This window comes from Triticum aestivum, chromosome 3B, assembly GCF_018294505.1.
Source record: "Triticum aestivum cultivar Chinese Spring chromosome 3B, IWGSC CS RefSeq v2.1, whole genome shotgun sequence".
NCBI lineage: Eukaryota > Viridiplantae > Streptophyta > Magnoliopsida > Poales > Poaceae > Triticum > Triticum aestivum.
In genome coordinates, this window is record NC_057801.1 from 662,511,793 (window position 1) to 662,538,698 (window position 26,906).

A 26,906-nucleotide genomic window follows, 5' to 3' on the forward strand; every position below is an offset into this window, starting at 1 on the left:
GCATGATCCCGTGACCAACTACTTGGTCACATTGAGCTCATTATGATGATGCATTATCGAGTGGGCCCAGAGATACCTCTCCGTCATATGGAGTGACAAATCCCAGTCTCGATCCGTGTCAACCCAACAGACACTTTCGGGGATACCTGTAGTATACCTTTATAGTCACCCAGTTACGTTGTGACGTTTGGTACACCCAAAGCACCCCTACGGTATCCGGTAGTTACACGATCTCATGGTCTAAGGAAATGATACTTGACATTGGAAAAGCTCTAGCAAACGAACTACACGATCTTGTGCTATGCTTAGGATTGGGTCTTGTCCATCACATCATTCTCCTAATGATGTGATCCCGTTATCAATGACATCCAATGTCCATAGTCAGGAAACCATGACTATCTGTTGATCAACGAGCTAGTCAACTAGAGGCTCACTAGGGACATGTTGTGGTCTATGTATTCACACATGTATTACGATTTTCAGATAACACAATTATAGCATGAATAATAGACAATTATCATGAACAAGGAAATATAGTAATAATCATTTTATTATTGCCTCTAGGGCATATTTCCAACAGTCTACCACTTGCACTAGAGTCAATAATCTAGTTACATTGTGATGAATCGAACACCCATAGAGTTCTGGTGTTGATCATGTTTTGCTCGCGGAAGAGGTTTAGTCAATAGATCTGCAACATTCAGATCCGTATGCACTTTGCAAATATCTATGTCTCCATCTTGAACGGAGTTGAAGCGACGCTTGATGTGCCTGGTCTTCTTGTGAAACCTGGGCTCCTTGGCAAGGGCGATAGCTCCAGTGTTGTCACATAAGAGAGTCGGCCCCGACGCATTGGGTATGACTCCTAGGTCGGTGATGAACTCCTTCATCCATATTTCTTCATGCGCTGCCTCCGAGGCTGCCATGTACTCCGCTTCACATGTAGATCCCGTCACGACGCTTTGCTTGCAACTGCACCAGCTTACTGCCCCACCATTCAAAATATACACGTATCCGGTTTGTAACATAGAGTCATCCAGATCTGTGTCGAAGCTAGCGTCGATGTAACCCTTTACGACGAGCTCTTCGTCACCTCCATAAACGAGAAACATATCCTTAGTCCTTTTCAGGTACTTCAGGATATTTTTGACCGCTGTCCAGTGTTCCATGTCGGGATTACTTTGGAACCTTCCTACCAAACTTACGGCAAGGTTTACATCAGGTCTGGTACACAGCATGGCATACATAATAGACCCTATAGGCGAGGCATAGGGGATGACACTCATCCTTTCTCTATCTTCTGTCATGGTCGGGCATTGAGCCAAGCTCAATTTTACACCTTGCAACACAAGCAAGAACCCCTTCTTGGACTGATCCATATTGAACTTCTTCAATATCTTATCAAGGTATGTGCTTTGTGAAAGACCTATGATGCGTCTCGATCTACCCCTATAGATCTTGATGCCTAATATGTAAGCAGCTTCTCCAAGGTCCTTCATTGAAAAACACTTATTCAAGTAGGCCTTAATGATGTCCAAAAGTTCTATATCATTTCCCATCAAAAGTATGTCATCTACATATAATATGAGAAATGCTACAGAGCTCCCACTCACTTTCTTGTAAACGCAGGCTTCTCCATAAGTCTGCATAAACCCAAACGCTTTGATCATCTCATCAAAGCAAATGTTCCAACTTCGAGATGCTTGCACCAGCCCATAAATGGATCGCTGGAGCTTGCATACCTTGTTAGAATTCTTAGGATCGACAAAACCTTCCGGCTGTATCATATACAATTCTTCCTTAAGATAGCCGTTAAGGAATGCCGTTTTGACGTCCATTTGCCATATCTTAGTATGCTTAGTATGCGGCAATTACTAACACAATTCGGACGGACTTCAGCTTCGCTACGGGAGAGAAAGTCTCATCGTAGTCAACTCCTTGAACTTGCCGATAACCCTTAGCGACAAGTCGAGCTTTATAGATGGTAACATTACCATCCGCGTCCGTCTTCTTCTTAAAGATCCATTTGTTTTCTATCGCTCGCCGATCATCGGGCAAGTCTGTCAAAGTCCATACTTTGTTTTCATACATGGATCCTATCTCGGATTGCATGGCTTCAAGCCATTTGTTGGAATCTGGGCCTGCCATCGCTTCTTCATAGTTCGAAGGTTCACCGTTGTCTAACAATATGATTTCCAGGACAGGGCTGCCATACCATTCTGGTGTGGAACGTGTCCTTGTGGACCTACGAAGTTCAGTAGCAACTTGATCCGAAGTACCTTGATCATCATCATTAACTTCCTCTCTAGTTGGTGCAGGCACCACAGGAACATCTTCCTGAGCTGCGCTACTTTTTGGTTCAAGAGGCAGTACTTCATCGAGTTCTACTTTCCTCCCACTTATTTCTTTCGAGAAAAACTCTTTCTCCAGAAAGGACCCATTCTTGGCAACAAAAATCTTGCCTTCGGATCTTAGGTAGAAGGTATACCCAATGGTTTCCTTAGGGTATCCTATGAAGACGCATTTTTCCGACTTGGGTTCGAGCTTTTCAGTTTGAAGTTTCTTGACATAAGCATCGCATCCCCAAACTTTTAGAAACGACAACTTAGGTTTCTTCCCAAACCATAATTCATACGGTGTCGTCTCAACGGATTTAGACGGTGCCCTATTTAAAGTGAATGTAGTTGTCTCTAGAGCGTATCCCCAAAATGATAGCGGTAAATCGGTGAGTGACTTCATAGATCGCACTATATCCAATAGAGTGCGATTACGACGTTCGGACACACCGTTACGCTGAGGTGTTCCAGGCGGCGTGAGTTGTGAAACGATTCCACATTTCCTTAAGTGCGTACCAAATTCGTGACTTAAATATTCACCTCCATGATCTGATCGTAAGAACTTTATTTTTCGGTCACGTTGATTCTCTACCTCATTCTAAAATTCCTTGAACTTTTCAAAGGTCTCAGACTTGTGTTTCATCAAGTAGACATACCCATATCTATTTAAGTCATCGGTGAGAGTGAGAACATAACGATAGTCTCCGCGAGCCTCAACGCTCATTGGACCACACACATCAGTATGTATGATTGATTTCCAACAAGTTGGTTGCTCACTCCATTGTTCCGGAGAACAGAGTCTTGGTCATTTTTCCCATGAGGCATGGTTCTCATGTGTCAAATGATTCGTAATCAAGAGACTCCAAAAGTCCATCAGCATGGAGCTTCTTCATGTGTTTGACACCAATGTGACCAAGGCGGCAGTGCCACAAGTATGTGGGACTATCGTTATCAACCTTACATCTTTTGGTATTTACACTATGAATGTGTGTAATATCATGTTCGAGATTCATTAAGAATAAACCATTGACCAGCGGGGCATGACCATAAAACATATCTCTCATATAAATAGAACAATCATTATTCTCAGATTTAAATGAGTAGCCATCTCGTATTAAACGAGATCCAGATACAATGTTCATGCTCAAAGTTGGCACTAAATAACAATTATTGAGGTTTAAAACTAATCCCATAGGTAAATGTAGAGGTAGCGTGCCGACGGCGATCACATCGACCTTGGAACCATTCCCGACGCGCATCGTCACCTCGTCCTTCGCCAGTCTCCGCTTATTCCGCAGCTCCTGTTTTGAGTTACAAATATGAGCAACCGCACAGGTATCAAATACCCAGGAGCTACTACGAGTACTGGTAAGGTACACATCAATTACATGTATATCACATATACCTTTGGTGTTGTCGGCCTTCTTGTCCGCTAAGTACTTGAGGCAGCTCCGCTTCCAGTGTCCGCTTCCCTTGCAATAAAGCACTCAGTCTCATGTTTGGGTCCATGCTTTGGCTTCTTCCCGGCAACTGGCTTACCGGGCGCGGCAAATCCCTTGCCGTCCTTCTTGAAGCTCTTCTTACCCTTGCCTTTCTTTAAACTAGTGGTTTTATTGACCATCAACACTTGACGTTCCTTTTTGATTTCTACTTCCGCTGATTTCAGCATTGAAAATACCTCAGGAATAGTTTTCACCATCCCCTGCATATTGTAGTTCATCACAAAGCTCTTATAGCTAGGTGAGAGCGACTGAAGGATTCTGTCAATGACCGCCTCGTCCGGGAGGTTAATGTCCAGCTGGGACAAGCGGTTGTGCAACCCAGACATTTTGAGTATGTGCTTACTGACAGAACTATTTTCCTCCATCTTACAACTATAGAACTTGTCGGAGACTTCATATCTCTCGACCCGGGCATGAGCTTGGAAAACCATTTTCAGCTCTTCGAACATCTCATATGCTCCGTGTTGCTTTAAAACGCTTTTGGAGCCCCGGTTCTAAGCTGTAAAGCATGCCGCACTGAACGAGTGAGTAGTCATCAACACGCGACTGCCAGGCGTTCATAACATCTTGAGTTGCGGGGAAAACGGGTGCTTCACCTAGCGGTGCATCTAGGACATATGCTCTTTTGGCAGCTATGAGGATGATCCTCAAGTTCCGGACCCAATCCGTGTAGTTGTTGCCATCGTCTTTCAGCTTGGTTTTCTCTAGGAACGCGTTGAAGTTGAGGGCAACATTAGCGTGGGCCATTTGATCTACAAGACATATTGCAAAAGTTTTTAGACTAAATTCATGATAATTAAGTTCATCTAATCAAATTATTTAATGAACTCCCACTCAGATAGACATCCCTCTAGTCATCTAAGTGATCCATGATCCGAGTCAACTAGACCTTGTCCAATCATCACGTGAGACGGACTAGTCATCATCGGTGAACATCTTCATGTTGATCGTATCTTCTATACGACTCATGTTCGACCTTTCGGTCTCTTGTGTTCCGAGGCCATGTCTGTACATGCTAGGCTCGTCAAGTCAACCTAAGTGTCTTGCATGTGTAAATCTGGCTTACACCCGTTGTATGTGGACGTTAGAATCTATCACACCTGATCATCACGTGGTGCTTCGAAACAACGAACTTTCGCAACGGCGCACAGTTAGGGGGAACACTTTCTTGAAATTATTATGAGGGATCATCTTATTTACTACAGTCGTTCTAAGCAAATAAGATGCAAAAACATGATAAACATCACATGTAATCAAATAGTGACATGATATGGCCAATATCATTTTGCTCCTTTTGATCTCCATCTTCGGGGCACCATGATCATCATCGTCACCGGCATGACACCATGATCTCCATCATCGTGTCTCCATGAAGTTGTTCGCCAACTATTACTTCTACTACTATGGCTAACGGTTTAGCAATAAAGTAAAGTAATTACATGGCGTTTATTTAATGACACGCAGGTCATACAATAATTAAGACAACTCCTATGGCTCCTACCGGTTGTCATACTCATAGACATGCAAATCGTGATTCCTATTACAAGAACATGATAAATCTCATACATCACATATATATCATTCATCACATCCTTTTGGCCATATCACATCACAAGGCATATGCTGCAAAAACAAGTTAGACGTCCTCTAATTGTTGTTGCATGTTTTTACGTGGCTGCAATAGGGTTCTAGCAAGAACGTCTCATACCTACGTCAAAACCACAACGTGATATGCCAATTTCTATTTACCCTTCATAAGGACCCTTTTCATCAAATCCGATCCGACTAAAATGGGAGAGACAGACACCCGCTAGCCACCTCATGCAACTAGTGCATGTCAGTCGGTGGAACCTGTCTCAAGTAAGCATACGTGTAAGGTCGGTCCGGACCGCTTCATCCCACGATGCCGCCGAAACAAGATAAGACTAGTAGTGGCAAGTAAATTGACAAAATCTACGCCCACAACAAAATTGCGTTCTACTCGTGCATAGAAACTACTCATAGACCTAGCTCATGATGCCACTGTTGGGGAACGTTGCAGAAAATAAAAAAATTACGCTTCACCAAGATCAATCTATGGAGTCATCTAGCAACGAGAGAGGAGTGCATCTACATACCCTTGTAGATCGCGAGCGGAAGCGTTCAAGAGAACGGGGTTGATGGAGTCGTACTCGTCGTGATCTAAATCACCGAAGATCCTAGTGCCGAACGGACGGCACCTCCGCGTTTAACACACGTACGGTTGAGGAATACGTCTCCTCCTTCTTGATCCAGCAAGGGGAAGGAGAGGTTGATGAAGATCCAGCAGCACGACGGCGTGGTGGTGGAAGTAGCGGGGAATCTCGGCAGGGCTTCGCCAAACTCAGCGAGAGGGAGAGGTGTTGCGGGGGGAGAGGGAGGCGCCAGGGACTAGGGTGCGTAGCCCTCCCTCCCCCCCTCTTTATATAGGGGCCCTGGGGGGGCGCAGCCCCCCTAGAGATCCAATCTCAAGGGGGGGGCAAAGGGGGAACTTGCCCCCCATGTCAGGTGGGGCCCCCCCCCACCCCTAGGGTTTCCAACCCTAGGCCCAGGGGGAGGCCCAAGGGAGGGGGCGCACCAGCCCACCAGGGGCTTGTTCCCTTCCCACTTCAGCCCATGGGGCCCTCTGGCCCCACGCGGTGGACCCCCGGGACTCTTCCGGTGGTCCCGGTACAATACCGGTGACCCCCGAAACTTCCCCGGTGGCCGAAACTGGACTTCCTATATACAAATCTTCACCTCCGGACCATTTCAAAACTCCTCGTGACGTCCGGGATCTCATCCGAGACTCCGAACAACTTTCAGGTTACCGCATACTAATATCTCTACAACCCTAGCGTCACCGAACCTTATGTGTGTAGACCCTACGGGGTCGGGAATCACGCAGTCATGACCGAGACAGCTCTCCGGCCAATAACCAACAGCGGGATTTGGATACCCATGTTGGCTCCCACATGTTCCATGATGATCTCATCGAATGAACCACGATGTCGAGGATTCAAGTAACCCCATATACAATTCCCTTTGTCAATCGATACGTTACTTGCCTGAGATTCGATCGTCGGTATCCCAATACCTTGTTCAATCTCGTTACCGGCAAGTCACTTTACTCGTACCGTAATGCATGATCCCGTGACCAACTACTTGGTCACATTGAGCTCATTATGATGATGCATTACCGAGTGGGCCCAGAGATACCTCCCCGTCATACGGAGTGACAAATCCCAGTCTCGATCCGTGTCAACCCAACAGACACTTTCGGGGATACCTGTAGTATACCTTTATAGTCACCCAGTTACATTGTGACGTTTGGTACACCCAAAGCACTCCTACGGTATCCGGGAGTTACACGATCTCATGGTCTAAGGAAATGATACTTGACATTGGAAAAGCTCTAGCAAACGAACTACACGATCTTGTGCTATGCTTAGGATTGGGTCTTGTCCATCACATCATTCTTCTAATGATGTGATCCCGTTATCAATGACATCCAATATCCATAGTCAGGAAACCATGACTATCTGTTGATCAACGAGCTAGTCAACTAGAGGCTCACTAGGGACATGTTGTGGTCTATGTATTCACACATGTATTACGATTTCCGGATAACACAATTATAGCATGAATAATAGACAATTATCATGAATAAGGAAATATAATAATAATCATTTTATTATTGCCTCTAGGGCCTATTTCCAACATCGCTAACCTTTGACTGCCCTATAAAAGAGGGGAACTGGTAAATTAATCCTACCTACCTTCACAACCCTTGTTCCGGCGCCAAGAATCCATCGCCGGCAATGGCCGCGACATAGAATCCATCATCGTGGAGCAGCGTGCGATCTATGAGGCCGTCCGCACTCAATCCGCCGCTCGACAAAAAGCGGCCGCCGCAGATGTGCAGTTGCAGGCGATCGCGGACGAGAACAGCGCCAGTTGTGCCTCCTACACGACATCGACGAATTATTGGGCAGGTTGGTTCGACGATGACAGCGCCGACGCCACCATTCCATCGTGACCTCACGTATACGGAGACAGACAAGTTGCGAACTCCTTCGAGGATGAGCAGGGCACGGGAGACGGCGGGGCCTTGTGTCCAGTGTGGGTCGGTCCGTCTCCCGTGTTCTACTCTTCCTCGCCGAAGACCGTACCTTCACTTCACGGGTCTTACCGCCGCCCATTCATAGAGACAGCAGATGGAGTAGGTGGTCGCCGACACAGAATAGAAAGGAAGTTGGATGACGGCCGACCACCGCCGTAGGATAGGTTTAGGGCAAGGTTTTGGTTTTTTTAAATGTTTGAAATGTAATGAAAATCCGCCGTGTTTGCATGAATCTCGTCTGATTTGTATGAAAATCCGCCGTGTTTGCATAAATTTGGTCCGGTTTATTAAAAATATATTTGAAATGTATGTGGGCAGCGTTGGATGGCGGCAAAACACGCATCCGTGTCCGCAGACTGGTACCCCTGTCCGCTGACGGAGGTGGGAGGAAATTTGTTGGTCGCCGTTGGAGATGCCCTTAGCCAACGAAGCAAGGTTAAAACAATGAATATCGCGAAATCTTTGTTCATCTCTTTTTCATTGGGTTAAAGAATGTAACATTATACACAAGACTAACACATTTCACACTCCCCCAACAGCCCGTCTCCACTCTCCGAGACCCCAACCCAATCCGTAGACGGCGTCGGCGAACATGGGCCGCCGCCGCCGCCAACCCTCCTCGCCGTCGCCGGCGGCGGAGCATCCGCTGGAAGACGACGACCTACTGCGCGAGATCATCCTCCGCCTACCCCCACAGCCGCCCTACCTCCTGCGCGCCTCCCTCGTCGGCAAGCGCTGGCGACAGATCGCCACCGACCCCAAGTTCCTCCGCCGCTTCCGCGTCCACCACCGGAAGCCTCCCCTCCTCGGGGACTTCTCGTATGAGGACGGGAGACTCTCGTTCAGATCCACCCTGGACCTGCCCTACCGCATCCCTCCCGACCACTTCTCCCTACAAGTCAACGGCCGCGTGCCATGGAGGTTGGTCGACTGCCGCCACGGACGCGTGCTCCTCATCAACAGCGAGATGCGTCAGGTCATTGTGTGGGACCCCTTGACTGGCGACCGCTCCCTCCTGTCCCCTCCGCCGGCGTTTGACGACATGCACACTGCAGCGGTGCTCTGCGCTGCCGGCGAGCAGGGCCACGCGCATGGTGCCTGCCACTCGAGCCCTTTTAAAGTGGTCGTGGTGGACATCTGCGAGCACGGCGATGAAACCGTCGTCTTCGTGAGTGTTTACTCATCAGAGACTGGCGTATGGAGTGATCTCCTCTCAACAACGCTTGCATCTATGGGCATTGCTGTTGGTAATCGCAGCACACTTGTTGGTAACACCCTTCGCTGGTTGCTTCTGATGAGTAACAACATACTTGAGTTTGATATGGATAGACAGACGCTAGCTGTGATCAAAAGGACACCTGGTGTTCGTGCGGATGACAGTGCTTGGATCATCCAGGCAGACGATGGCGGTGTTGGCTTCTCTGCTTTGTCGTGCGCCCACTGCCAGTATGTCTACTGCTACCACCAACCCTGTTTCCGAATGTGGGATAGGAAGGACAATTGCTATGGTGTTGCCGTATGGATGTTGAGGAAATCCATTGAACTGCAGAAGCTAATTGGGTTGGGGTTTAAGATTGAGAGGAACTGGTCACATATAGTGCGTTAGGCTGAGCATGTTCATGCATTATTTTTATGGGTGCACTCATCTCTCTTCATTGTTCAGCTTGAGTCAATGCAGCCCAAGGAGCTTTTTAAAAGTGATCCTATGTACACCTATTATCCTTTCACAAGTTTGAAGTTTCTATGATGAAGGTAACTGTTGGAATTCAATTTATTTTCTATATATGGTTGATGAGATAACTTTACTGTACTTCTGAAGTGTTCAAAAATCTCCCCACTGAATTTATTGCCATGTTATTTTCTATGTTAGCGACTTGAGCATTAGCTCTCTGCGGAGCTACGATGGTAGTGTACTATTGTTCTTTTATACTGCTATACACGTGAAGAGTCAGGAAACAAGGCATCTAATAGGAGATGGAATAGTATTTTTTTTTTGTTGTTGTTAGCTGGACGCTGCAATTTCATATGCTCGATTTTCTTTGATGCTTTGGTTTTCTTTCCCTGTACTTGTGTACAATACTTACTGTCCGGTCATATCGGACTTTCAAGGGAGAAACTAGTAAGATAATATAGATCAATTGATTTCTGCACCGGCTTGAGGCCTTTCTTACTTGCTAAACTAGCATTTACATTTAAACTGTATAATTCCTTGTTTGACAGATGACAGATCGATACACTTTGACACTAGCAATGTTATTGTTTGTGTGGCCTTCAGTTTCGTGGTTGCCATCAGATTTAGTTAACTAATTAATGCCTACTAGATAGTATAAAATGGTGATGCCTGTACTGGGGAGTTTCAATCAGCAATAATACAAGAAAAGTTTACTTTTGTCCTCCCCGTAAATTATTAGACGATAGATTCTAGATTGGTAGTGTCATTGTGTATATTGGCACATCACTGATCTTATAACATGGGCCAGGTTGAAATTTACAGCAGATACACTGAAAACTTAGGCTGAAGCATGATTGGCCAATTTATAACTTGACTAGTACATTAAAGCTTAAATTATTGTTTTGTATTTCAGGTAGATCATGTGTTAATATTTACCTGCAGACTGTTGCCCCTTTAGTGGGGATGTTGGATAAAAAAATGTCTTAATATTTACCTTGCTCTTTCGTGCTCATTTCACATTTTCTAATAATAGTTTACCTACCGATGCTGAAATGATCTGATTTAAAATTTTACAAGTTTCATAAATCTTAAGTTAATACTGTTGATTTAACGAGCGAGCTGCTTTGTCCTTTGTTCACAGGTATCAGCAGTTTGAAGCAGAAGTAGCTTACATGGAATGCTGACTCTTGCAGGAGTGACTATGACCATCGATCATAGTTGTCAACTTGCTCGACGTGTAGAAACTATCTAATGCTCTGGTACTATTTTCAGCAATCCTATATGTAATCGTCAACTGAACTCTGAAATGCCTGGATCCATTCGGCAGTATTGAGTAATGATTTTTCTTTCTTCGATCAGTTGGAACCCCTTCCAGTTTGATGCCAAATTTCGGTTTGAGCCATATTCATGTTGAAATATCCTCTCGCGGTGTCATAGAGCAAGAAATTTTTGTATTGTTGCATCTGGCTGGCCATGGCCATGGCTGACGATATGCCCTTTGCTGAACCCCAGACGGCTGGTTTGGTCTGGGCATATGGGCTCTGTGTAGCGTGGTGGTGAGCCATGGCAGCAATCAGCTGAGATCCTCAGCTTCTACCACCATGAATGTGAGTTCTGCAAAGGGACTTGCCGGTGTTTTGTGTACCAGTTAAATTGTGTCATTAGCTTTGTTTTGCAAAAACCTATCAAAAGCCCTGTAAGGGCTTGTTTTTTATAGACAATTCCTTCGTATAAGTAGGGATTTTAGAGGGCAATTCATATGTTTTTGGATAACAATCCCTGTATTGAAATTCTAGAGAAGGAATGTTCTCCCAATTCAATGGCTGAAACAGACGAACTTGATTTCAGATGCCTTGGAATTACGCCAATCTAACCGACAGCACGAACCAGGGACATTTGTAGGCTGAGGATACAATGTGGATCAACTGTCATCTGAACCCCTAAATAACAGCCAGTGTGCCAGACAGCAAAGAGAAACAAACCAATTTGCAGCAATGAGAGCCATCACATTCAACAGAAGCAATCGACCAAAGAAGAAACTAAACTGCAAACAGCTTAGTCTATGACAGAAACTCAGGAACATGTCGCCACACAATCTCAGGCCAACACAGTTAGAGCAGAAGCGCTGAATCATCACAATCACATGGACAAAACGCAGCAAAATCTTATCACCCAGGCATAGCACCACTGCAAAGTCTCGATTCCGCAGACGCATCTTGCTACATTATTCATTCAAGCAGAGAGTACTGTATGATGCGAATTCCCAACATCCAACGGCGGACATGGTGTGGTTTCGGTACCAGTGCTTCCTTCGGAGCGAGTCAGGCCTGCGGCTTGTCGGCGGCGGCGGCGGCCGGCTCCGGCTGGGGCTTGGGCTGGGCCTGCGCCGGGGTGAGCGCCTTGATGGAGACGGCGTGGATCTCGGCCATGAGCGGCGCCAGCGCGGTGTTGACCATCCGGTGGCGCTCCAGCAGCCGCTTCCCCTCGAACTTGTCCGAGACCACCTCGATCTCGTAGCTCGCGCCGCACCTTCGCACCAATCACAATCCCATCAATCAACCAAGACCACCAATCGAACGAACAAGCTTACAGGGGAGAAAAGGAGTAGAAGTTGCGGGAGATCGTGTGGGCTGCTTACCCGCCGGATGTATCGGTGACCACCTGAAATCGCAGGAACAACACACGGGTTAGGTTAGGGTTTAAGGCGGAGACGGACCATGGGCGGACTGGCGGAAGGGGTTTGGAGAGAGATGGGAGGGAGGCTTACGAGGTGGGTGGGGCTGAGCGCGGCGGCGACGGCGGCCTCCACGTCCTCCTTGGTCACGCCCATGGCTGGTCTGTTCGCGATTTCGCCTCCTCTCGGTCTCTGTCTGTTCCGGCGGAGCCAAGGCAAGGCAAACAAGAAGGCGACTTTCAACTTGCCTGTGCCTTCCTCCTATCAATTTATCCCACTTGCCCCGGAGAATATTTCGGATGCTGTGGTCTCGGCGGAGTCACGAATTTGCCCGTCACCAATGTTCTTCCTGAAGTCGTAGTGGTCTAGGAATCGAATATTTGGTGTTTTTTCTTTCCTATATGGCTGGGGGATTTCAGGGAACAACATACTCCCTGCTTTTCGAATTATAAGATGTTCTAGTGAAAAAAAATCTGAACCGGGTGTATATAGTTTACATACATACACTCCAAATTGTTGGGGAATAGGAGGATAAAGAGCACTTGTAATTGTTCGACACCACATATTAATCCAAAACAATATTGCTAGTTTCCGGAAAAAACACACCAATATATTAGTTTGACATTGCATAGAAGAAACGGGCACCTCAGTCAGACGAGTTCCAAACACAGGGAGTTGTTACACAATTGTATCATCACAGGCTAAAAACCCTACAGTCCAACAGTGATACTGCAGCAGATGACAGACAACCCATGTCATCTGCTAACCAAACGCACACTACTCATAGTCGACCATCAGCAGGATCCCCCGTCAAACTTCATGGCTCACGCCGTTCGCAGAGGCGGGGAGACCAATATGACACCATCGCCTCGGACAAAAAGGAAGGGGATGGCACGCCTGGTTGTCTGCAAAAGGTTCAGTATTACAATTGTCTCATAGAATTAGATTCCTCCAGGAACAATTCATTATGTTGCAGAACCAAATGTTGAAAATAACATCACACTAGATCCGAATCATAAAGCTCCCACAACTATAAATGATTCAAATAGGTCTGTCCTCTTATGATTATCAATGCATAAGAATGCCAGACATCCATGACATACTGGCAATCCATGAGAAAAATGTGTGAAACGATGTTTTAGCGTGCGTTGGGCACCCAACCCCTCACTGCCCACGCACGCACATTGAACAAGGTAATAGAAAAAATCCATTAGCATGCGACAATTACCATGATTCATCAATGGGCAACTGTGTTGGAAACACTCACAGCATCACCTCCAAAATTGTTGGTTGACAAAGTATACATCGACATTAATAAGAGCAAAGTCAAAGAACTTACTCGCACAATTTCCTCATATGTTTCATCGTCGATCTCAACAGTTGTTACAATCTCCTCAACATCTCCCAGGATCATGTTCAAGTGCTGATCATATGCCTGTGTACAAGGGAAACATCTCAGGCCTCAGCAACTATCATCCCAGCATGATTAGCACGTTATGATATATATGGACCTCCGCAATCCACATCATTAGAGAGTGGATAAAAGAGTGGCGTTAATTGCAGTGCAGACTAAAAACAAGCCATTGCAGTGCAGCATACAATTGATAAAAAAACACATCATACCATTGTGGTTTATCAATGATATGGATCTCCACATTTCATATGATTAGAATGTGGATACAAACGTTATAATAATTGTAGTGCGGACTGAAAACAAGCCATTGCAGCGCAGCATACAATTGATAAAAAAGCACATCATGCCATTGTGGTTTATCAATGATATGGACCTCCACAATTCACATGATTAGAATGTGGATGCAATCGTTATAATAACTGTAGTGCGGACTGAAAACAAATCATTACAGCATGGCACGCAATTGAAAAAGCGCATCATAACATTGAGATTTATCGGTAATTTTCTCCATGTAAACTACTCCCTCCGTTCCAAAATAGATGACCCAACTTTATACTAACTTTAGCACATACACCAGAAGTTCATCCCATACCGTCAATGAACCTGTTAAATAGCATCGGATTTTAATGTTATTGAGATGCTTCCTTGTATTTGTCGAATCGCAAGCAAGGCATTTTTCTATTATTGCACATGAACACATTAACCTCCTAGACCGCATTGAGCATGAACACATATAGTCCCGTTCGCTTCGATACGAAGCACAGGGAACACATTTAAGTGGAAAAAGGTGGGATACGACCTAACCAACCAAAATAATCGACGAAATTGGGGGCCCAAAAGCTCCTCTCATCTCACCGGGCATACCAAATCGTCGCAGGCCAATATTAACCAAGAATTTGTCCCACATCCATCCAACCACGGACAGGGCACAGACTACAGCAAAAAATTCGAAAGGGGATCCCGGGCGCTTACATGGAGCTTGCCGCGGAGCTCGCGGTCGGACCGGAGCTTGACGTAGATGCGCTCGTCGAGGCTGAGCCTAATCAGATCCAGCGGCTCCTTCACCGCGATCTCCTCGTCGGCCGACGCCATCGCCTCCGCCCCTGTCGCTCCGCGGAAACCAAGAACTAAACCCTAGCTTCCGCCTACCCAATCGAACTTGCCAAGCCGCGGTAAGCGTCGGCACCGGAGAGATGGGTGCTCGCGGTTTTGGGTCGGGTGGTGGATGCCGTGCTGGCCTGCTGGATCTCTGGTTTGCCGGGCCTTCTTCAGGGCTACAAAAAAGCGGGCCACGGTGGGATTATTATTCAAAGCCCATATTGGATATCCCAGTTCCGGCATGAACCGGCCCATTCTGGGTCTTGGTCGTTTTGCCTTTCATTATTTTTTGTTTCCATTTTTCATTTTCCGTTTCTTTATTTCTGACAGTTTCCTGTCTTTTCCCCTGTTTTTCTGTATGTAATTTTTTTAACTAATATTTTCCTAAGATATGATTTTTGTAAACCTGAACTTTCCCCCCAATTAGATTTTTTTAAATAAATAATTTATTTTAAAACATGTGAACATTTGTTTATTACTGAACATTTTTTAAGCATGAGATGGTCTATATGAACATTTTATTGAGACACAAGACACCTTCTCCATCTTTTATTTTTAATTGGTTTTAATATATTTTTTTCCTTTTTAGAATCCATTTAATAAAAAACTTTACCAAGCTCATCGGGCCCGCCGTGTTGTAGCCATGTGGGTGTTATAGGGAAACAGTCGCATAAGGCACATAATAGGAGCTCCATATTTTTTGCTCTAAGAAAAATGCTCCCCACTTTTTTTGTAAACAAGAAAAGGGTTCTGAAGGACCCAAAGACTGAATTTAACATGGAGTGGTTATAAAGGCATAGAGTTTACAATCTTTATCTTTTCTTTACTTCTATAAAAATGCGAGTTGGTGGTGATGATGTGTCTGCCTTCACGCCATCTGCACCGTCCGATGCCAAACGTAAGGCTGGAACTGACACGAGTTATCCCCGAGCGTCCCACTTGTACATTTTGCAAAAGCATCCCGCGTGTAGTATGGAATTCCAGACATATCCAGAACACACCACCCCGCACAATGTGTTCTTGTTTCTGCTTCTCTCCCGAAAGAAACAGGAGCTTCGAGTACCCTCCCAAATTCTCGCGGCCGACCTCTCCCCTCTCTTCCCCGGTGAACGCGGGATTTGAGTTGGGCAAGGATCCCTACCCTTGTATAGTTGTGCTTGTAATTAGGGTCTGAATCAATTGGATTTGGCTTCAAGATTTCGTCGGTGTATTTCCTTCAGATCTAGCCGTGCAGGCCGCCGGAGACAGAGATGATAGTGACGGTTGTTGCCATATCCGAGTCTGTTCGATATAGTAAGTTACTTTGTTTTCTCTGTTTGTGTTGATTCCCTTTTGTGCTGGTCTGGTTCTCAACCTCCAACTGCAGGCCCTTTTTTCTGTGCTGCCCATGGAGGATTAGAGGCTACCAGCGGCAGGACTGGCATGAGTAGGCCTAGGTGTTGCGGGCGCGGAGGATTTCTGACGGTGGTGAGCTACTCGTTCCCTGCGGCGCCCAGTGCCAAACTGAACAATTGAACATGAAGACGAGTAGTATGTGTGAGATGGATCTTCTAAGTTTGCTTCTTGTTAGATTAGGTGCATATTTCGCAAGATAATCTCGTTCTAACATGTCTCTGATTTTAATTTTGTTTTTCCCTGCATATTTCAGGATAGAGGGCAGCCTCACAGGTTGGCGCTGTTGCCAGGGACAGCAAGGGCCACGTTTTCGTCTCTGTATGCAGAATGCTGACCCCCAGTCGAAGTGTTGAGGAGGCCGAGGCAAAATCTGCCCTCGCCGGACTGCAGGCTCTTGCAAAATACTACATCGGGCCTTTGATCCTGGAGATGGATTGCCATGCAATCATAAAAGAGCTAGCTGCGGGAGACCAATCCAGATCACAGTGCTATGCCTGATCAAGGATATTAAACAAGCACTCTCAGTTTTTCAGCTTACAGTGTCAGCCATGTGGTAAGAACTTGCAATGCTCATGCTCCTGAGCTTGCAGCGGCAACCAGAAATGTGAGCGACCAGGAGATCATCGTAAACGTCCCGGATAAACTCCGTCCACTGATGATGTCTGAATTTGTATCTCATGTAGAGTAGTTTCCTACTCTAGATCTAAAAAAAGGGGCAGCCATGCAGAGATGTCACTGACGATGAAGGTGAGGCCATCGAGTCTATTATTGTGTTAGTTTGTTTCAAAGAAATCACGCTAATTTCTCTCAATATAGAAATTAGTCATGGAGCAGGCTTCAGGGAAGACTATCGATCTAGAACTGGTTGTATGTCCATGAGCAATTTTCTGTTGCTCTGACTGTACGGACAGCCTCTGTAATTTAGCCAAACATCATCGCACCGTGCCATTACTTAGCTTTTTGCACACAATTCTTGTTTGTTACGGTGGTGCCAAACTGCCAATAGAAGACAAGTTGACCTGTTGAACAACGCCACAAATGCATAGTTGTATGTTATCTAGGGTTGTACGACCTTGAGTTACAAGAGGTCCAGTACTAATTTTGTGTGTGTGTGCGTACATGTGCATTCACCCGTTCTACATACACATGATTTCAAAGTATCTTTTACTGTACATTTTGTTTCTTTGCTGAGTTCAAATTGCAAGTATTGTTCATTGTTTTTTCATTTTGTCTAAATATACTACAAACTCTCTAAAGGCTCAACTTTTTCCCCTTTGTATGAATATATCACAGACAGTTATGTATAAAATAGTGATTGTCTGATGTTCTCTTAGGTGAGCAGATGGATGAAATGAAAACCCCATAATTAATATTGTTGTTACATATGTTTTGAGCAAACAACTAAAATAAGGGTGTACTGTCTGGTGGTTTGGGAGATTTGGTATGAGCCCAGTCGTCGCATCTTTCACAATTTGGAGTTATCAGCTGTGACAGTGGCAGGCCATGCAACTTCACAAGGCCGATGTTGGAAGGACGATGACGCATGGCACGTCATTTAGCATAGTAGTCTAGCTTAGTGAACCCTGATCATTTTGTTTGTACTTTTTATATAAACTCTCTTATGCATGCAAGTTCTGTATTAAGCGTTTTTATTTTGTGTTTTCCTTTTTCATGTGAGTTCTCTTGATCAGTTCCTGATTGTGAGATGTTTTGAGACTAATATACTTAGCAAATTATTTTAGCAATATTTTGTCTTGGTTGATCAGGTTTAAAGTATTGTAGATTGCTATCTTCGAGATACTATTATGTGATATGAATCTTTTTTCGTCAAACCTTCCGATGTAGTTTCAAATGTTACAACATCAAATTATTTTGGATGTAATAATTATCCTTTGGCCATGGACGGCATGTTGCATTGTATAATGCTCACACACATGGAGAGATGATATGTGTGACATAGGTGGGTGACCATCTGATGGATAAGATAGGTTGAACCCATCGGACTAGGGCTGAATGATGAAGTCCAAGTTGCCACATGTGTACGGATGGATTTTTAGTTTGCTGCATGCTCTGTCCCCTCGATACAGGATAGAGTGAACAAAGAGAAATGTGAGTAGGGAGTCGCAAGGCGAAGATGGAGTAGAAAATGTTTGGCTTCGATGACAGGTTTTTTTGACTGGAAACCATATGTTGGATCATGCTTGATATGTTATCCGTCACAATATATAGTGAAGAAAGAGAAATGTGAGTAGGGAGTTTCAAGGCGGAGATGGAGTACAAAATGTTTGGCTTCGGTGACAGAGTTTATTGACTGGAAACCATATGTTTGATCATACTTGATATGTTATCCGTAGCAATATAACATCGCTTCAATCGACGTCTCGGTAAAAAAAATTATTGTCTATAGCAACATATGGGTTCCTGACTATGATTAAATCCATCTAATCTTGTGGGATCCCGTAGCGTAGCACGGGCATCTGACTAGTAAGACCCAAAAAACAAAAAAAAAATATCCTAACTTTACAAGGAAGACCTCAAACAGAGAAATGAAAACACGTACAAATCAGCTCCCTTACAAGCACCACCAGAGCTCAACCCCTGACAAAACAAGCATAGAGCAAGAAGAATTCATCAACATCGAACAAAAGGTGCACTGCATCTCCTATGGCATCCAAGCGGATGGAGGATGGCCAGAAGAATCAAAGGCCGAGTAGTTGAGGCCCGCAATCAACCATTGCCACACACGTTGTAGCTCCACCGCAAGTACACTTGATGACTAAAAGTGCGTTATATCGACTAGAGGGGGGTGAATAGGCGATTTTTATGAATTCTTCACTGAGAAATTTGCTGGTGAGGAAATTCCTAAATGAAGAACTACTTGCAGCGAAATAAGTACTCAGAAAGGAACATAGCAGAACACAAACATAGTCATCATGATGAAATGAAGACAAGCACAGAGTACAGAAAGCGTAAACACAGGATAACACAAGGAAGAAGACGATCAGACTGAAGAAATAGAACTGAGGAAATTGAGAAAGTCTTCAGTCAAAGTCTTCAAACAGATATGAACAAACACACAACAACATAAATGAGGAAATGAAAGAGTTAAGGAGATAGAACCAGTTAGCTCGGTGAAGACAATGATTTGGTAGACCAGTTCCAACTGCTGTCTCAGTTGTACATCTGGTTGGAGCGGCTGAGTATTTAAACTCGAAGGCACCCAGTCTCGGACACACAGTCCTCACCGTATTCTCCTTGAGCTAAGGTCACACAGACCTCGCCCAATCACTCATGGTAAGTCTTCAGGTGACTTCCGAACCTTCACAAACTCGGTCACTCGGCGATTCACAATTCCTCTTGGATGCTCTAAACATTGACGCCCAACCGTCTGGAAGAAGCACAGTCTTCAAATGAAACAAGCGTCGGATCCACGCAGGATCAATCTCTTCAGTGATGCTCAATCACTTGGGGTTTTGTAGGTTTGGATTTGGGATTTCCTCACTTGATGATTTTTGCTCAAAGTCCTCAGAGGATGGGTTGCTCTCAAATCACAAGTGTCAGTTTCTCTCGGAGCAGCCAACCAACTATTAGTTGTAGGGGGCGGCTATTTATAGCCTAGGGAGCAACCCGACATGATAAGACATAAATGCCCTTGTCTAATATGACCGTTAGGTGGGTAGATATTTTGGGACAGCTGGCGCGTAGTACAGCAATGGTCGGAATATTGGGGTTCGAATTCCTCCGGGTTATCATGCTCCTCACTTTCTAGGCAATCCGCACTGGCGAATTCCTAACTGTTCAGTCAGAACAAATTCCTCAGAGACCAGAAGAACTTCGTCTATGTCACTGAAGAATATGACTGAACTGTGCGAGATTTCCAATGGCTTCACTCGAAAGGATTGGTAGGTGTAGGATTTTGAGTTGAGCATCACATGGAAATTTTTCCTTAGTATTTCCTCGACCCCCTTTAACAGTACGGTGTTTCCTATGACTCAAGAAAGAGAAAATGAAACAGTAAAAACAGAAGTCTTAACGCTTCATGTTCCTCGAATGATTACCAAGTCTTCAAGGTCACACCAATTTCTTCACTTTCAAAGTCTTCAGAAATCCAAAGTCTTCATTTGAAGAACTTTATTTTTAGGGGTCGACTTTCTCTGTAAATATCAAACTCCTCATAGACTTATAGACATGTGTACACTCACAAACGTATCAGTCTCTTAACCTATAAGTCTTCAATACACCAAAATCACTAAGGGGCACTAGATGCACTTACAATCTCCCCCTTTTTGGTGATTGATGACAATATATGTTAAGTTTTCAATGGGGATAAACATGTGAAGTGTAAATACTAATATTGAGGAATTTAATTGCAAGATATAGAAGAACTCCCCCTGAAGATGTGCATAGTGAGGAATTTGCTTTTGAAGCAATGCACACTTGAAGAGTATAATCATGGAGATCTCCCCCTATATCTTGTAATTCATACATGCATTTGACATATAATATGAGGAATTTGAAATGCATGATGAAATATGGTGACTGATGTAATTCAGCATGCGTGCATTAACATTAATGAGGAATAAGCATGCAGAAGAACACAGCAAAAGTATCAAGCCACCATAGAGTTTAAGATTACAACTCGATCCAGCAAAGTCATCAGAAGAACGAGAGTTGTAACTTAGCAAAAAAAACGCCCATATATAGACCCGCTTGAAGACTAACTCAAATTTCTCCCCCTTTGTCATCGAATGACCAAAAGGGTTGAAACTAAGGACTAACGCCCTTGAAGAATATCATGATGATGGAGGAGCGCCAGCGTTGTCAGGGTCTTGAGTCATTGTAGGGCCCGCTGCAGTGTCATCCAAGTCTTCATTCTCGTCCGTGGCGCGTGATGAAGAATATGAGCTTGCCACCAAGGAAGGAACCTTGACCTTCTTGAATTTCTTCGGTGGAGGTGCAGACCAGTCAAAGTCTTCCTTGAAGCCCATTTGCTTCAGATCTTCTTCACCATATAGATGTGACAGAATAGCCCAGGTGCGATCAAACACTTCATGGAGGTAGTAGTGGTTTTTCTTCACTGCATTATGTGTAGAAGTCATGTTGTGAAGAATAGAGCCAAACTGACGCTTAACCCACTTGTGGTTCCGATCGACCTTCTGGTGAAGACTTATAAGAAGTTCACGGTCAGTTAGCACACGAGGAGCAGTAGCTTGAGGACTTGACTTTGGAGCATTGGCAGCAAAATCATGTGTGGCAGAGTCATCATTGGTGGAGTAGGATGCAGCTTTGCGGAACTGACCATCCAATGGACGAATGCCTTCATCGATCACAGCTAGTGACTTGCCCTTCTCATTAGATGAGGAAATTGTCTGCTTGAGGACTTCAATTGGGGGCAAGTAGCTGAGGTGATTCTGAAAATTAGCCTTGTGGTTGAGTGAAGACCTTGTTCTGAGGAATCTCATGATCCACGGCGCGTAAGGCTTCAGCTCAAATGGAGAAAGTGCAACATTCGCGAGAGTCCTCATGAAGAAATCATGGTAATTGATAGGAATACTATGCATGATGTTGAAGAGCATATTCTTCATCATCCCCACAATTTCTTCATCAGATGAATCATGACCTTTGATTGGACTGATAGTCTTCGTCAGAATGCGATATATAGTCCTTAGCACATACAACAAATCCTTCACGAGGAATTTGGTCCTTTGGGCTTGTCCAGGCTTCAGCAGCTTCATGAGCACTTGCATATAGTGATCAGTAAGTTCAGGTTCATCATACAGACAGCGAGCGCCTTCTGGTGGAGGACTGATTGGCAAGGCATGAAGCAATTCAGAGACTGGTGCCTTGTAGTGAGTGTTTTCAGTCATCCAGTCCAACACCCATGAGTTGACGTCGGCAGCATTGCCTGTGATATGCAAAGTTGCATAGAACTGAAGAATAAGTTCTTCATTCCAATCAACGATGTCAGTGCAGAAATTCAGCAAGCCTGCATCGTGAAGCATACTGAGAACCGGCGTGAAGCAAGGCATAGATTCCATGTCCACGTGAGGAATGTGCTCATGATCGAAGACTTTGTCCTTGTCAAAGAGGACTGAGGAATAGAAGTTTGCCTGGCTAGCAGTCCAGAAACGCTTCCTTCCAAGACGAGCATTGTCATACGGGTTGAATTCAGTGAAGAATACGTGCTCGCCGAAGAAATCATCAGCCTTGAATTTTGGCTTCTTGGAGAAGGGATTCTTTGGCTTGGGCTGAGGAGTGTCTGTGATTTGCAATATCACCTCAGGAATCACAATCTCAGGTTCCTCATGCTGAGGAATTTCAGTTTCATCTGCATCTGCAGCCTGAGTCATCACTTCTTCATTCACAGTTTCTTCAACACTAGTGGATGGAATGTCTTCATGAACAGACGGGGTTGCACGTGGTTCATTAGATCCCACTTGTACTTCAGTAGTGGTTGGGGACTGAGGAACAACTTGGAGAGGAGTGAACATTGGTGAGTTTGGATGTTGACTGTCCCAAAATTCATCATTGAGCACAGGAGTGGTACATCCAATGTCCACATCCTCATCTTTAATTTCTTCAACACCTGCCTCTTCAGCAGTAAACTGAGGCATAGGTGAGGAAATGACAGGGGTTGAAGGGATCTCATCCACTTCAATTTCTTCATCCAACTGCTCTGTCGAAGCAGCAGATGTAGTTTCTTCATCAGATTCCTCGGGAATCTCATATTCTTCACCAAAAGGAACAAGGTCCTTTGATGGCATTGATGATACGGGAATGACATCAATTGGATTATCAATGGAACTGATCAGAGTCTTCATCTTCTTCGGAGCTGAAGAATTTGATGAAGTTGATGCCTTCCTTTTCTTCATCGCTGCACGTTTTGCAGCCTTGGTCTTCTTCACATCAAGAGCAGATGGAAGGATAGGAGTTGGTGTAGGCGCAGGAGGTGAATTTTCTTCAGGCGTAACAGTTGTCGTTGCGCTGACTTGTTCACTTTCTTCAGGCGCATCACTAGTGGATGCCCTAGCAATATCATCAGCAACTGGAATGGAGTCATCAGCCCTGGTACTCTCATTTTCTTCATCAGCCATACTGACATCAGCGGTGCTGGCATGTTCTTCAGTGGGCTGAGCAGATTCTTTAGCCTGAGGAATTTCAACATGCAGCGGCGCGGTGGCAGTTGAAGAGAAAGTCTTCGTCAAATTGACGAATCAAACCTTTGCTCCCTTCCAATCAGCATGGTACCGATTGAAATCATCACTCAGTTGCTTGATTTCAGCTTGTACAGCAACGAGTTGTTCGGGGGTAAGAGTGAGGACATTGTCCTTGAGGTAGCGCTATTTCTTGTATTGTGCTTTCTTCAGCCTTCGTCCTTCTTCATATTTCCATTTCTCTTCCTCAATGAAGTGACTGAGAACATGACTTTGACCGGGAGTGAGGTTCATCTCCGGCAAAGTTGTAGCTGGGTCCTTGTGCCATAAGTCAATGAAATCGAGGATCAGCTTGGGATCCAGAAGTAGTGGCACATTGCTGCCTTTGGCTCTAGCGGCCCTGGCTTGCCTGTCTCTGATGATTTCAGCAAATTCATCATCATCCGCCTCATCATCATCAGAGGGCACTTGTAAAGTGACTTGCTTCTTGTGAGGACTTGGTGAATACCTCGTCCAGCAGTGGCCTTTTTCTTCAGCAGTGAGGGACCAGCTGAGGAAGGTCAAGCAGCTGAGGAGCTTGCAGATGCTCTTGAGGCAATAGAGAAGCCTTGAGTCCTTTGGCACGTGGCAAGATGCATAGGTGCCAAAGATTTTGTCGGAGCAGCCGAAGACTTTGTCGGAGGAGGAGGAGCAGACTGAGGAATTGGCCGTGAGGGCTTTGAAGATGCTGGCCGTGAGGGCATTGCTGAGGAATTTGGCCGTGAGGGCATTGAAGGAGAAGCACTGGACTTGTGGGCAGGCTTCTTTGGCATAGCCTTCTTGGGCTTACTACCAGATGCCTCCACAACGTTAGCAGCAGCAGCAGAATCTTCATTGAATTTCCTCACTGCTTCTTTTGCTTGCTTGGCTAGTTTGGCCTGGCGCCTAGCCCATTCAGTAGCATAGTCCTCACCGCGCTTGAGGCTGGTGGGATCCGCCGGTTGGCCAGGTCTCAATGGAGGTCTTGAGCATGGAGGATTGAGCGTGGATTTCTTCATGTACTTGGGAGTAACATACCTGTACTCCCTCCATTCTCGTGCCCATCTCCTCTCAATTCGTTGGATGCGCACCTTGCGCTGATTCTTGTCCTCCTTGCCAAACTTGGCCTCATCAGGAGTGCAGTATCTAGCATAAATATCTTTAGGGATTTCAAACGTTGTGTTGACCTCAGGCCTTTTTCCTCCCTTTTGTGGCTTCTTGTCAACCATTTTCTTCAGCTAAGGAATATGAACAACTGAAGTTTCTGAAGAGGTATGCAACTTTTCTTCAAGGAACGCTGCAAATGAGTTAAGTTGATGAGAACCTAGTGATTCAGCAGCGGACATTTGTACCTGAGTATAGTTGCGAGGAATTTGGAGAGGTCATATGCGTTCTCAGAAGATTTTCAAAAAAGAATAGGTTTGAGGAATTTGACCGATGAGTCTCGAAGAATTTCGCTAAGCGTTCTTTATCTTAGGTTCCAGAGTTGTACAGATTTGAAAATCCACACAATTTAGGAATCTTGAAGAAAAACATTGCTTAGAGAAACGAATCAAGAACAGATAACATGTGAGGTGTTTAAGTGTGTGAAGATTTGAAGAATAAACACCTTTGAAGATTTTTTAGGAAAACACATGAATCAAAGCGAGCAATAAAAGTAACTTTTAATTACCCGAAGTGAAGAACACGATGAACTGGGAAGTGTTGAGATGAAGTCCATCCGTTCAGATCTTCCACGCCCTAACTCGGCAGAGGAAGACGGCTACGGCGGCGGCGGAGTGAAGAAATCCGCAACCGGCGCGAGTACAACGGCGATGAGGTCGAGGCAGTGAAGCTCTTCCTCACCGGCGATGATGAAGTAGCGGCGGTGCTAGGGTTTGGGAAGCTCGAGCGGGAGAGAGAGGTCAAGCGGAGTAAAAGTGAAGTGAGGAGAAGGCAGAGGTATTTATAGTGGTAGTGAAAAACTGTACGCCCGAGGATTTCGGACGAACGTGCCCCTGGCTTTTCCCATTCACATGAAATGTGTCACCCACATATTGGGAGGTGGCGATCGTGTAGGATCGTGGTTGAATAGATAAGTATTTGTCGTGAGAAGCGGAACGGTTTGAGCGGCAAAGCCAAAAATTTAGATAAGATAAGTTTTAAGTTACCGTTCGCAATTTCTTCAGCTGTCAAGGACACAGTGAAGATTTTGAACGAGTTTCAAATCCAAACGCATATCAAGAATTTGTGAAAAGATTAGATTGAGTTTAGCATAGCGGGGAAGGGTCCGATCACATTCACTTAGCTGAAAAAGTCAACTTGAAGAATTAGCAATAAGTGAATGTTGTAGAGGACATAAACTCATATGTACATATTCAACTGAAGACAAATGACAGAAATAATGAAGACATTGCAAGTTGATGAATTTGAAAAACTGAGGAATTTCAAAACTGAGGAAAAACTCAAATTGAAGATTTTCAACTTTTGTGGTGGCGTAACCCATCGTATAAGAAAGTTGGCTTCAAACACCACGTACAATTGTCGTAGGGCTCTGAGAGTCAATATCTTCATTAATTTCTTCACACTTAGAGGGTTAGTATTCGTTGATTGAAGAAAAACATTACTTCGTGTGTTGCGCATCTAAGTCATCATGTCAGCATAAGTGTTAGGATGAGTGTCCATTTTAGAGAACATTTGAAGATTCTAGGATATTTAGCTCACACCGCAACTTGCTAAATCTCTTCTCACCCAAGGGCTTAGTGAAAATATCGGCCAACTGATCTTCAGTTCTTGCATGGCAGATGGAGATATCACCCTTCAACACATGATCATGAAAAAAATGATGACGAATCTGGATGTGCTTTGTCTTCGAGTGCTGAACTGGATTGCGAGAAATCTTGATAGCGCTCTCATTGTTGCAGTAGAGAGGCACATTCTTCATGATGATGCCATAGTCCTTGAGAGTTTGCTTCATCCATAGTAGTTGAGCACAGCATGATCCAGCAGCAATGTACTCAGCTTCTACAGTGGAGAGAGATACGCAATTCTGTTTCTTCGAGGACCAACAGACCAAAGATCGACCGAGGAAATGACATGTGCCTGATGTTGACTTGCGGTCCACACGATCACTAGCATAGTCAGAGTCTAAATATCCAACGAGATCAAATGAAGAGCCCTTGGGATACCATAATCCAAGTGTTGGTGTGTGAGCTAGATATCGAAGAATATGCTTCACAGCCTTATGGTCTGATTCCTTCGGTGTAGCTTGAAATCGGGCACACATGCAAACACTAAGCATAATATCTGGCCTAGATGCACATAGGTACAATAAAGAGCCAATCATGGAGCGGTATACCTTTTGATCGAAGTCTTGACCATTTTCATCAGTGCATAGATGGCCATTTGTGGGCATTGGAATTTTGACCCCTTTGCAATCTTGCATGCCGAATTTCCTCAATACATCTTTGAGGTATTTCTCCTGCGATATGAATATACCATTGCGCTGTTGACGAATTTGAAGACCTAAAAAGAATTTCAACTC

The 26,906-nt window shown here is 44.8% G+C and overlaps 3 protein-coding genes and 1 long non-coding RNA gene across 6 annotated transcripts; 2 read left to right on the forward strand and 2 right to left on the reverse strand.

Annotated features, from left to right (window-relative positions):
* Positions 1-8,457: 8,457 nt before the first annotated feature.
* On the forward strand, positions 8,458-11,048 carry LOC123071534 (uncharacterized). 2 transcript variants are annotated; one of them, XM_044495116.1, is made up of 3 exons: positions 8,458-9,710; positions 10,772-10,889; positions 10,990-11,048. In XM_044495116.1, the coding sequence occupies exon 1, from the start codon at positions 8,551-8,553 to the stop codon at positions 9,562-9,564; it is 1,014 nt and encodes a 337-aa protein (XP_044351051.1). In that variant the 5' UTR covers positions 8,458-8,550; the 3' UTR covers positions 9,565-9,710; positions 10,772-10,889; positions 10,990-11,048. The 2 variants fall into 2 exon arrangements, with proteins under 2 accessions (XP_044351051.1, XP_044351050.1); XM_044495115.1 differs by lacking the exon at positions 10,990-11,048 and having other exon boundaries at positions 10,772-10,988.
* A 693-nt stretch (positions 11,049-11,741) lies between these two features.
* Positions 11,742-12,664, reverse strand: LOC123071537 (protein BOLA2). Its single transcript, XM_044495118.1, has 3 exons — positions 12,398-12,664; positions 12,269-12,291; positions 11,742-12,159 (listed from the first exon to the last, which is right to left on the reverse strand). The coding sequence occupies exons 1-3, from the start codon at positions 12,458-12,460 to the stop codon at positions 11,952-11,954; spliced, it is 294 nt and encodes a 97-aa protein (XP_044351053.1). The 5' UTR covers positions 12,461-12,664; the 3' UTR covers positions 11,742-11,951.
* A 228-nt stretch (positions 12,665-12,892) lies between these two features.
* Positions 12,893-14,981, reverse strand: LOC123071535 (sm-like protein LSM3B). Its single transcript, XM_044495117.1, has 3 exons — positions 14,691-14,981; positions 13,644-13,739; positions 12,893-13,209 (listed from the first exon to the last, which is right to left on the reverse strand). The coding sequence occupies exons 1-3, from the start codon at positions 14,808-14,810 to the stop codon at positions 13,129-13,131; spliced, it is 297 nt and encodes a 98-aa protein (XP_044351052.1). The 5' UTR covers positions 14,811-14,981; the 3' UTR covers positions 12,893-13,128.
* Positions 14,982-15,784: 803 nt separating this feature from the next.
* Positions 15,785-17,966, forward strand: LOC123071538 (uncharacterized). 2 transcript variants are annotated; one of them, XR_006434385.1, is made up of 3 exons: positions 15,785-16,109; positions 16,183-16,346; positions 16,465-17,961. It is a non-coding gene; the product is annotated as an uncharacterized lncRNA (long non-coding RNA). The 2 variants fall into 2 exon arrangements; XR_006434384.1 differs by having other exon boundaries at positions 15,802-16,109; positions 16,183-16,352; positions 16,465-17,966.
* Positions 17,967-26,906: the final 8,940 nt, after the last annotated feature.

Coding starts and splice junctions, on each gene's coding strand:
- LOC123071534 (XM_044495116.1), top strand. CDS start 8,551: ATGGGCCGCCGCCGCCGCCAACCCTCCTCGCCGTCGCCGGCGGCGGAG.
- LOC123071537 (XM_044495118.1), bottom strand. CDS start 12,460: ATGGGCGTGACCAAGGAGGACGTGGAGGCCGCCGTCGCCGCCGCGCTC. Junction 12,292..12,397: donor CGCTCAGCCCCACCCACCTC/GTAAGCCTCCCT, acceptor CTGCGATTTCAG/GTGGTCACCGATACATCCGG. Junction 12,160..12,268: donor GTCACCGATACATCCGGCGG/GTAAGCAGCCCA, acceptor ATTGGTGCGAAG/GTGCGGCGCGAGCTACGAGA.
- LOC123071535 (XM_044495117.1), bottom strand. CDS start 14,810: ATGGCGTCGGCCGACGAGGAGATCGCGGTGAAGGAGCCGCTGGATCTG. Junction 13,740..14,690: donor AGCTCCGCGGCAAGCTCCAT/GTAAGCGCCCGG, acceptor CCTTGTACACAG/GCATATGATCAGCACTTGAA. Junction 13,210..13,643: donor CATATGAGGAAATTGTGCGA/GTAAGTTCTTTG, acceptor AACCTTTTGCAG/ACAACCAGGCGTGCCATCCC.